This window comes from Perissodus microlepis, chromosome 23, assembly GCF_051167445.1.
Source record: "Perissodus microlepis isolate ML-2025 ecotype Zambia chromosome 23, ASM5116744v1, whole genome shotgun sequence".
NCBI classification, from domain to species: Eukaryota; Metazoa; Chordata; class Actinopteri; order Cichliformes; family Cichlidae; genus Perissodus; species Perissodus microlepis.
In genome coordinates this window covers 30,461,243-30,472,492 of record NC_140482.1, presented here as the reverse complement: position 1 = coordinate 30,472,492, position 11,250 = coordinate 30,461,243, and the positions used below count along the sequence as shown (strand labels likewise).

Sequence of the window (11,250 nt, the reverse complement as noted above, 5' to 3'; positions counted from 1 at the left end):
AATATAAAGGAGAAAACGAATCGCTTCTTGTGCTTGCTTCGGACTCTGATATCAGATACATGTCTGCGTAGAACCAAAGAGAACCTCAAAAATGTACTGCTCTGAAACTGTCCGATAATAATCGTAATGTGTACATTGAGATCAGATATCCTGGACAGGCGATCCAGCGTTTGCACAAACAAGCACAGATGCAGTGAGGAGGTCTCTGTTTACTGTACACACTGATAAAACTGAAGAAAGGCACATTTAAGCGTTTTCCAACGATGCCCTGAGGTTATTGGACAGATCGAGATGGCTCAGGGCACACAGCTGTTTGCAGCTGCTCCTGAAAATGAATGCAGTCATTGTGTATTATTGCTGCCGGTCCAGCTGTGCAGAGCTGTTCTCCGGAAGATGACAATATCTTTCTTCATGTGTTTTTAATTTTTATTATTTAGTTTGACCTTTTCGTCTGTTTTAACTTCAGACTGTTGAGTCTGCACAAAAGGTTGATTAAGTATTTGCAATTTGGACACCCATGAGGATTTTAAGTATGTCAGATGGTCTTGAGATTGACCAGAATTAAGTATTTGACAAGTTAAAACAATAAATACAAAACAATAGAGTCACAAAAATGTAGTAATGGATTGGTTAGTCCTCATTTCAGATCCATCTTTTTATTCTTGGAGTAGCTTTTTATGATTCAGTGTTCAAAATAAGCCTGCCTTGTCTTAAACCTGCCTAATTTTAATCCACCACCAGTCAGGAAATTATTCCTTTTACTGCTACAGGCGTGACAGGACATGCTTTAATTTTCGCACGTGTGTAGAACAAATCAGTTTCTGGTATTGATCAGAGAGCCGCTGTCATGCATCCCCCTTAGGGATCCTGAAGCACGTCAAAGACCACATCAGGGAATGTGCTCACTGTCAGAGCAAGCGGGGCACCGATGACGGCTCGGGGCAGCGATCGTTCTCCCGACCGGGCAGACGCAAGACTGCTGCCAACTCCAACGAAGAAGAGGAGGAGGAGGAAGAAGAAGAAGAGGGAGAGGAAAATGTATTCTTCACAGATTCTTCTCAGCAACAGAGGTCCAAGATGGCGAAGGGGACGCCGAAGCATGAGCTGGTGTTTGTGAGTATCAGAGGTCTCGTTCAGTGTTTCCCACACATTTATGGTTGTTTGTGCTGCATCATCATTAATGAAACAAAAGTCACGGTGTTACTGATGCTTTTCTTTGACTTTCCAAAGACATCAGGGGTGGTCCCTAGAATTTGGCTCTGGATTAGGGCGTGTTTATGGTGCGTTTGAAGACATGAGTCGCTTTCATAGGTTCACCCACATTAATGCCACTCTTACCTCCTCTGCTTAGATCTTGTTGAGCAGACGCTCATTTCCAGCCATCTTGGCTCAAGCTAAATTAAATGAGCTTGTAGGGAGGGATTACGACGGGCAGGAATGGGTGTGTGTGTCCCAAAATGACAAATGGCTGCGGTTCAGCTCCATCTCCATCTTGAACTGCAGTTTGTAGTTCTGGTTCTGCAGCAGAACCACCTGTTGCAGGCTCTGGCTAGAGTCACCCTCTAGCCGAGAGATGATCTTAAGAACAGAACCAGGACCGCCATCGCCAGCTGCAAGAAGGTTCGAGTTAGAACTCTCTCGCTTCAGGATTCTGCAGACAGTGAAAACAGATGGGATACCAGTGATAGATTAATAAGTTGTAATCGCTTACTGTGAAGACAAGTCTGGGAGGTGTTATCACCATCTGTAGCACACCTGAATCCATGACTGAAAGGATCCCGCTAGCTTGGATAGATTCCTGCCTTTGGAAGCAGCCGTCCAACATCTGAGACTGCCAACCAGCAGAAAAACAGGAGGCAGGAAGGGCCTGGCTCATCTGGTTAGCATTGGCTGGACTTTCAAAATAAGAGCTGACCACTCTGTAGTAAATTGATCATGCTTGGTGTGGGAGGGAGGAGAGAATAAAAGTTGAAGTTTGCATGTGAGAGAGGTTTTTGTTTTTTGTTTTCTGAATAAAACTGATGCTTTTCCCTAAAATGTGTTTTATTTTTCAGGTTGACAGTAAAGGCGTGGTCAATCAGTTCCTGTCCAAACACAGCCAGACCATGTTGGACAAACTCAACGAGCAGCGTCTCAGCAATCAGTTCTGTGACATCACGCTGCTGATCGAAGGCGAGGAGTACCGTGCGCACAAAGCTGTGCTGGCAGCGTGCAGCGAGTACTTCAACGAGCTCTTCTTTGAGAAAGGCGCTGCGTCCACGCACGAAGCGGTCGTCGACCTCTCTGGTGAGCACTTTGGTTTTTTGTTTTTTTTTTTTATTCCTTGCTGGATGTTTTCTTCCTTCGCCCAGCTTTAACATTCCTCCTTCTTCCTGCAGGGTTCACCAAAGCCAGCTTCCTCCCGCTGCTGGACTTTGCTTACACATCCACGCTTACGTTTAACTTCTGCATCATGGCGGACATCGCAAACCTCGCCCGACACCTGCTGATGACCGAGGTGCTGCAGATCTGCGAGTCGGTACATAAGCAGGTGGAAGAACAGAAGCTGACGGTGTATCAGAGGGGAGACGTTCACACGGTGTTGTCGAGCAAGCCGGCCACTCAGGAAGAGCCGAAGAATGACTCTGAAACCTACATGGTGACCATAGAGAGTGACGGACAGGCATTAGTCACGCACAGCGGCGTCACCGTGTCAGGCGAGACATTGACTTTTGTTACACCCTCTGAAGACGGCTGCATCCAGCAACCGGTGGCGGTCATTACGCAGACAGTAGAAGGAGAGGAAGTACACGAAGGGGAGGCTGGACAGAGCGAGACTGTGGCCCTGATTGCACACACCGGGCAGGTGGAACCGGGCGAGACCGTCACTCTTATTTCAGGGGATGCTGAAGGTTTGGAGGGGGAGACGATGACTGTGGTCACCCACAGTGGGCAGGCCGGGGCCAGCGAATCCCTCGCAGTGGTGTCTGCATGTTTGGCGATGGAAGAGCCACAAGTCGCAGAGGCAGAAACATTTGTCATAAACGTGGAACTGAACAAAGAGAGCCCCTTGGAGGTCACCCAGCTGGCTCCTGCAGCGGTGACGCCAATTCAGGAGGCCACTACAGAGGAGCAGAGGGTCGAACCAGCACCACTGCCGCAGAAACGCAAACGAGGACGTCCAGCAAAGGTGAGGAAGGAGGTGGAGATAGACGAGTTCCTGCCGCTGGAGGACGAGGAACCTTCTGCAGATGAAAGTCCCTCAGACAAGCAGGAGTTCACGTCAGATGACCCCAACAGGAGGCGACTCCGGCAGCGCTCCATCGCAGAGGGCGGTTACGCTCGTCTGCATATGGGGCTGGAAGAGGAGGAGGAGGCTGCAAAGAAAGGTTCAGCCTCACCGCGTGTTGCCACCCCGAAGGTACAAAACAGTCATCCCATAAAAAATTCGGCACTGCTTCAATGCTTCCTCAGAATCCATGTTTACAGCATTAAACAATGTAGATTTAACAAAGACATGAAAAAGTTCACAGGGGTGTGTCTAAAGCCTGAGCTCAGGCCTGGGGCTGAAGAACATATTTACTCAGTGAAAGAAGATTTCAGTTAACTGAAATCAATTTAAAAGCAAGAAATATTCGTAGTTTTTGTCTTTATCATTTTGATTGCTTTTCTCAACACTTCCTGCCTCACGAGGCTTTGTTTGTCCAGACTTAGGATGTTCACATGACTCCGAGTTGGCTGCCTTCAAGCGTTTTGTGTTATAAAACCTACTCTTCCCAAAACTCACCTCTTCAACAAAACTCTCAACCTCACGTCTTTTTGTAAAGTGTCCCTATGATACAAAAAATACCCTCCATGTTACAATAATTAAGAAGACTAAAACCAACCCCGAAATAAAACTAAATGATCTTGAACAATATAAACTGAAACTCTGCAAATCCATTCTAATAATGAACTGAAACGGAGTTTAATAGTGAAAAAATAATTAAAAAGCTCAAAACAAATCAAAATAAAATCTACTTAGAAAGTAAAAAACAGCTTTGCTCTGAAACTGATTTCTTGTAGAGAAAGATACTGAACCCTCCGTGAGAGTCAAACAAGAAGTGCTTGTGACTAGGGATGGGTATCGTTTAGGTTTTATCCGATACCGGTGCCAAACCGGTACTTTTGAAACGGTGCCGGTGCTTAAACGGTGCTCAAACCAGTGCTTAAAGAATGGAGAACACACACTTTGTCCAAAAACCTCTCATGTTCAGCTGTTTTCCACTTTTTCTTTGGTCATTTTAGCCTTTTTGGCCAGGGTGAAGGGAGCATCTGCCATCAAACAAGAAGACAGCCGCATGTATCCACGACGGTGTTTGCTAGTTCACCTTACATGCATTAATGTAATAACGTGGTTAGCCTACTCAATGTAAATTAAACACGAACAACATTAAGCTACTCATGCAGAGAAGAACGGCTGCTGCTGCCATCATCATCCGTCATCATTTCTGCTACACTGGCAGGGCTAGGGGCCAGGACTCTCCTCTTCGGGTTTTTGGGGATGTTGCTAACTCCGGGTCCGATAACAGGCACCACACCCGCAGTAGATGTGCACGGTGTGACATCTTGCAGCAAGCTATCAAATACGGTGCATTTCTCTGCTTTTAAAAAAAAAAAAAAAACGCTATGCGTCGCCAGGTGTTTCATCGGATTTGAGGTGTGACCTCCTTTGACAGTATCACAGTATCAGCTTAAAGCACTTGTTGCAGGCTGCTGAGTTTGCATATTTTGCTGTGAAGTACAGCCAGACTTTTGACCGCTTCGCCTTGGGCATTTTAATCTGTAGCTCTGCTCTAAAAGAACGTACGTACCTGGACCCGCCTACTATCCTCGGAAACATAAAATGATTGGCTAGAATCTAAAGTGTATCACAGCTCAGGAAAAAAAGCACCGAAATAAAGCACCGAAATAAAGCACCGAAATGTGCGCTGCTTTTCAGTCTGGTTACTACCGTTTATGTCAGAACCGGTACCCATCCCTACTTGTGACATCAAACCTTTGTTTTTGTTAAAAATAACAAGATATGGCACATGTTGAAATATTTGTGGTGTTGGTACTTGTGTTCTAGGTTGGGTCGAGGCCCGGGAAGAGAGGCAGGCCGCCCAAGCAGCCTGTGGAAAGTCAGGTGGAAGCACTGCCTGAGTCTGCAACAGATCTGGCGGTCAGTGCTGCGGAGAGTGTTACGACTGAGGAAGTCGCTACTGAGGAGGCCGGGGCTCCGACGGTTTCGGAGCCAGAGACCACAGCCAGTCCGGAGAAAACCCAGGCAGAGAGCACCGTAGACGGCGAGCACACGTGCTCCGAGTGCGGCATGTCCTTCCAGAGACGTTACTCTCTCATCATGCACACGTTAAAGCACGAGAAAGCTCGAGGGTACAAGTGCAGCGTAAGTGTTGGCGCGTGTCACTGCGTGGTGTTGAATTGTTAATGCTGCCCGCTCTCACCGTGATGTTTCTGTTTCCTTGCAGCTGTGCAGTAAGGAGTTCCAGTACGCCGCCTCTCTCCGCGCCCACCTGGCCCGACACAAGCAGCAGAGCAGCCAGCGAGCCCCCGTCGCCAAACCCTCAGTGGAGCAGGGCTCCGAGGGGAGAACGGACAGCGAGATGGACGAGAAAACGTCGTCATCGTCCTCGCTCACCAAGAGAGAATTTGTGTGTGACATTTGCGGGAAGACCTTACCAAAGCTCTACTCCCTGCGGATCCACATGCTGAATCACACTGGTGTGCGGCCTCATTCCTGCAAGGTCTGCGGGAAGACGTTCGCCCACAAACACAGCCTGAAGATGCACCGGGCGCTGCACGATGTCACCAAACAGTTCCAGTGCGAATTCTGCAAGAAGTCGTTTGTGAGCAAGCGGAGCATGGAGGAGCACACCAGCCTCCACACAGGTCAGTCACAGGACGTCAGCTTTCTTCTCTTTAATCCAGGATTTCTGAAAATTCTTCTTTCTGATTGGTCGGCATCTACCTGACTGTACTTCTTGTTCTGCTTTGAGCAGTGATGGGAATAATGGCGTTACTTTTTGCAGTAACGAGTAATCTAACTAATTACTGTTCCTATCGTTACAACGCCATTACAGTTACTAACAAGAAAATGCGGTCTGTTACTATTTTTCAACAAACAGACGGTTGAAGCTGTGTTCAGCTTACGCATCTTATATCTACGTAAGTAATCTGGACGCTACAGCTTTAAGCAGCTGCGCGCGCTCCCGCGGACGGTAATCACGATCACTGTCTAGCACAACACCTGGAGCTAAGGGGGCAAAACAATCACATGAGTGCTGCTGTTTGACTGAGGAAGAATAAAGTAGTCATGGTAAGACAATCACATGACCACTTAAAGACAAAGCAACAAGGTGATATATACCAGTTTTTAAATTGTGTTGATAGGCCACGTAAAACCAGAGTCATGATAAACAATATATATGCAGCGTTTTTTCCTCAATAGTTTCATCATGTTTATGAGCAAAACAAACAAACAAAAAAACAGGAAGTTTTAGGAGTGACGGCGAGAGAGAGAGAGTTTTGAGATGTGAGAGATTTGTGATGTTTTGCTTGTTTGGAGTATGTAGTTAATGTGTTGTCGTGTGTAGTTAGTGTGTAGTGTTGTGGATAGTTTTGTGTTGTGTGTCAGAACAACGAAGCGACTGCTGTCTCCAGGTAGAAACAGGAGGGATACACCTGCTGCTGTCAGACCTGCAGGGATCAGGCTGTGATGTTCTCCTTTATAGTGGACAGAAATTATTTTTTGGAGTGGCACAAATAATTTGTGTGGCATCTTATTGAAGGCAGAACAGCTGATTGTTCTGTAAATAGTTTGAAATGGTTATTTAAAAAATCAAGGTAAAAGGTAAATGGATGCAAATAACTTTGTTGTTTGCAAAACTTGTGCATAGGATTTTAAAATTGACAATTTATATTTGCATTTAAAGTTCTGAAATATGATTCAATAAACGTGTTTGTGGTTGTTACAGTAAAAAATATCACTTTTTCTACTCTGAATTTATGTTTTTTGTCTGATTTTAGATCAATTGTGTTAATATAATACGTCAAAATGAAAACATGACTGTAAATTCAGACACGTGAGGTTGTGCTGAAAAGGATGATACCAAAAAAGACAAAGTAAATAGTTTTTAAAGGTAAAATGTGGAGGGAAAATCAAAAGTAGTTAAAAATGGCCAATTATACCCTGGACCCCAGAGGGTTAAACCATTTTTTTAAAGTAATGCAATAGTTACTTTTCAAGTAATTAATTACTTTTAGAATATTGTAACTCAGTTACTAACTCAGTTACTTTTTTGAAGACGCAACTAGTAACTATAATTAATTACTTTTTCAAAGTAACTTGCCCAACACTGGCTTTGAGACCCTCTGTGAGCTGAACAAACGCTCAGCAGGTGGAGACTGGAGGGTCAAACTTGAGTTCAAAACAGAGAGGCTTTCTTTACATTGGTTGGCTCAACAAAACCTTAAACAGAGATGATGACTGTCATGATGGTCGTAGTCGACCAGGTTATGTGTTCAGCATCAGTTACCACGGTGATTTAGCCAGGAGAAAAAGAGCCTCTTTCACGATGGAGAAAACGCTTAACTTTGACAGTGATTGTTGATGGTTTTCTCTGTTTTATTTGTATTATTTAGGGTCTTTAACTTACAATAGAAAGTGTCTTGAGGCCTCTGTTGTTCAATTGAATTGAACTTGAGTTTTATCTTTGCAGTAGAGCTCTCGGGTTCATGTGCCGCTATGCTCTCACTCTCTGAGGCTGCGGAGCTGTCAGGAGAGGCAGCTGATTACCGCTCTGACAAAGTGTCTATAGTGTTATATAAAAAAAGCTTGGCTCAGTCCTTTGCAGTGGCCTTTATGACAACATCACCATTTCCTTATCAGGTGAATCGAAGTACCTCTGCACCACGTGTGGAGCCACCTTCCACCGAGCCTCCGCTCTCAGCAAACACCTGAAGAAGCACCAACCCAAACCCGACATCCGGCCGTTCGCCTGTGAACAGTGAGTAACTCTTCATCAACACCGTCCTCTTTGCTTCAGAGCCCGAGCTGCGGTCTCAGTCTGCTTCCTCTCTTCCACAGTTGCGATAAGAGGTTCTACGAAGCCAAAGATCTGCAGCAGCACATGAACAAGCACATGGGCCTGAAGCCTTTCCAGTGCCAGGTGTGCGGGAAATGTTACAGCTGGAAGAAGGACTGGTACTCGCACGTCAAGTCCCACAGCGTCGCCGAGCCTTATAAGTAAGTGTGACAGGGGTGATGTGCACCAGTCACATCCCAGAAATCAGAAGTAGAATAGCTTCAGGGAATTTACTCCTACAACACAACAGGAGCGCCCTGAGACACCTATCACCATGCAACTTCAGACCTCTGAGACGAACTTGATACGTAATTGTGGCCCCTCCCCAAAACTTCTCCAAACAGCCACATTTTTTTTTGCTTTCACTCGTGCTGTGACACTGAAAAACAAAATGAAGCTTTCTGCTGATTATAAAACATTTTTACCATCCTTCAGAACTTCATGTTCTGCTTTTCTTGGTGCCGATTATCAATGATTTCATACCAGCTGAAATAAAACCAAACTCGCTGCCATGGAAACATGTAAAGGAAAGTAAGCGGTACCGTTATTTCACTTAAACTCCTTCATGGTTAATGAGTGATGTAAATTGTGAGGTGGGGACAGTTACAAATGCTATGGTTGTTGCAACAACACGATTGGCTGGCTTTGATCTCCGTTCGGTTTTCGCTTTGCAGTGACGCCCTTTGTTTGTGTTGTCAGATGTAACGTCTGTGGAAAGGAGTTCTTCGAGAAGGCTCTGTTCAGGAGACACGTGAAGAAAGCCACGCACGGGAAGAAGGGCCGAGTGAAGCAGAATTTGGAGAGAGAGTGCGAGCACTGTGGCAGGAAGTTCACGCAGCTCCGGGAGTACCGACGCCACATCAACAACCACCAGGGTAAGTCCGTCATGCAGCTTCTCTCATGTAGAAGATGCTTTTTATCGCTAAAGTACAAACATATAACAACGTAACCTAAAATGAGACTTCCCGTCACTCTTGTTGACTCTGCTGTCCTGTGAGGGCGGCGAATTAGTTTTCTGTCCTATAAATGCGATCATTAACGCCCCTTCATCTTTTTTTTTTTTTTTTCTTGAAGGAGTGAAGCCTTTCGAATGTCTGACTTGCGGTGTCGCCTGGGCTGATGCACGCTCTCTCAAGCGCCATGTCCGCACTCACACAGGAGAGCGGCCATACGTGTGCCCCATGTGCCAGGAGGCCCACATCGACGCACGCACTCTACGCAAGCACATGGCCAAGTACCACGTGGACAGCCTGCCTGGGAAGATCATGCTGGAGAAGGACACCCTCCAGTTTCACAACCAGGGCACACAGGTGGAGCACGCAGTCAGCATCCTGGCGTCCGACCTGCCCCCCGAGCTACGGCCTGCGCAGCAGCCGTCCTCGGAGGAGATCGAGACGGTGCTGATCACGGAGGAGACGGTGGAGGCCGTGGAGGCCGTCCAGGCTGTGCAGGCGGTGAGCGACGGCTCGGTGGCGACGCTCTCGGATCAGGGCATCATGCAGGTCGTGAACTACGTCTTGGCCCAGCAGGCGCTGACGGGGGGGAAGCTCGAGGAAAACCCTGAGGTGATTCAGACGATGGAGGTGGAGGTGGCTCACGTCGCTGAGGTAGAGTAGCTGTGGGCCGGAGGACGGGGACTCCCCACATAGACTGATCACGTTGCTTCAGTCTATATAAAATGTAAAAAACAACATTCAGATCCTATTTTTCTGAACTTGTAAATAGTGTAATGATCTCAGACTCAAGGTTTTCACTGTGTGCATTGTCTGTAAATAGCTAAACAAACAGTAAGTGTTGTCGCTCAGGAGGAATGCAGGCAGAATTAAAGCTTTGGCTCAAACGTTTTCCTCTGGTCTGTTTTTGTTGTTGTTTGTTTTGTTTTTTTTATCTAATACCAAGATGATGATGACAGCTCAAGCCTTTGTCCTTGTGTTCTGTATAGTTTGTGGTTCTGTCACTGCACCGGCTTCCTGCAGGTCATCAAAAAGACATAAATGTCTTCTGTAGATTTGCGGATGGTGTTTTTATGTGTAAAAGGTACAGTAGATGATTTTTGTTGAATTTGATTGTTCACATACTTATCAGTGTCACAGTAGCACCACTGAAAAGGCACAGCTTGGACCTCCTTCAGGACCAAGTCTCCCCATCTCAGTACAACATTGAGGAGCTGTTTTGAAGCAGCTTGTAATTTATTGGTTTACCCGATATTGTTTGATTATTTGTGTGGAAGGTAAAGCTCTTGTTGAAACTTGTTTGTGAGTCCTGTCATCCTGGGAGCCTTTTCTGTTTTTCCTTGTCTTTTGCCAAACAGCTGGCCTCCTACTTTTTGTCAGGTAGCTTATAAAGTTACTGCAGGTTTTTTTTCAAAACCAAACATTTCAGCTACAAACAAAGGCAATAGCAGCTTTTCCTGTTTTTGGGTGTGCAGTGAAGGCATCGTGTTCCCAGTAATTTCGTTCCCAGCTGTTGACAGCCTTTTTCTTTTTCTTTGTAGACCAACACAGAAGGTGGTTCTTCTGAGAATTGGACTCTGTAGCAGGAGTTGGTTACCTTTGTTAGGTAACTGTAGTTCTTTCCAATTTAAAAAAAAAAAAAAAATGTACACAATCAGATCTCTGGAAAATGTCCTCACCATTCCTGGAAGACCTCCACATGCAGATAAAGAGTCTATTTAATTTTTTTAAGAGCGTCTCGGTAACGTGTAGATTTGTGGTAAACAGAAAGCTCGCAGTTCCAAGGTTTTTTGTTTTGCTTCTGCGTTTTGACTTGGTTATTTCTCATTAATGACATGGTGCAAACTGTCCTGAGTTCATCTTAGGTTGTATTTTTCTGGTAAGACAGGTAAGAGTCTCTTTCACTTCTTTGTGCAGATTCTTAGAAGCACTTTGTTGCTTTTTGCAAACAACTTTAAAGCTTCTTTTTTCTTTACACAGAAACCTTTTAGTTGTCGACTTCAGAGGCTCAACCTCCTCGCTGGTTTCGGTCCTGCTTTTGTACTTGTCCTTTCTGCTCAAAGAATAAAAAGAACATGCAGCAGTGCTGCAACGCTTAAACAGCTTCGTGTGACTTCTTGAAATGACGTCAGCCACATAAGTTCAAGATATCTTTGAGTTTGTTCAACGCAGAAATAAACTGACACACAGGA

At 45.6% G+C, this 11,250-nt stretch overlaps 1 protein-coding gene across 1 annotated transcript in view; it reads left to right on the top strand.

Moving 5' to 3' along the window:
• The window catches only part of zbtb11 (zinc finger and BTB domain containing 11), an 11,895-nt gene extending 737 nt beyond the window's left edge, over positions 1–11,158 (top strand). Inside the window, exons 2-10 of the mRNA XM_084921042.1 lie at positions 863–1,113; positions 2,055–2,286; positions 2,379–3,400; positions 5,090–5,407; positions 5,490–5,910; positions 7,910–8,027; positions 8,108–8,266; positions 8,805–8,980; positions 9,180–11,158. Of these exons, the coding sequence (XP_084777168.1) occupies positions 863–1,113; positions 2,055–2,286; positions 2,379–3,400; positions 5,090–5,407; positions 5,490–5,910; positions 7,910–8,027; positions 8,108–8,266; positions 8,805–8,980; positions 9,180–9,721 (3,239 nt within the window). The 3' untranslated portion in view covers positions 9,722–11,158. The remainder of the gene's footprint in view (positions 1–862; positions 1,114–2,054; positions 2,287–2,378; positions 3,401–5,089; positions 5,408–5,489; positions 5,911–7,909; positions 8,028–8,107; positions 8,267–8,804; positions 8,981–9,179) is intronic.
• Positions 11,159–11,250: the final 92 nt, after the last annotated feature.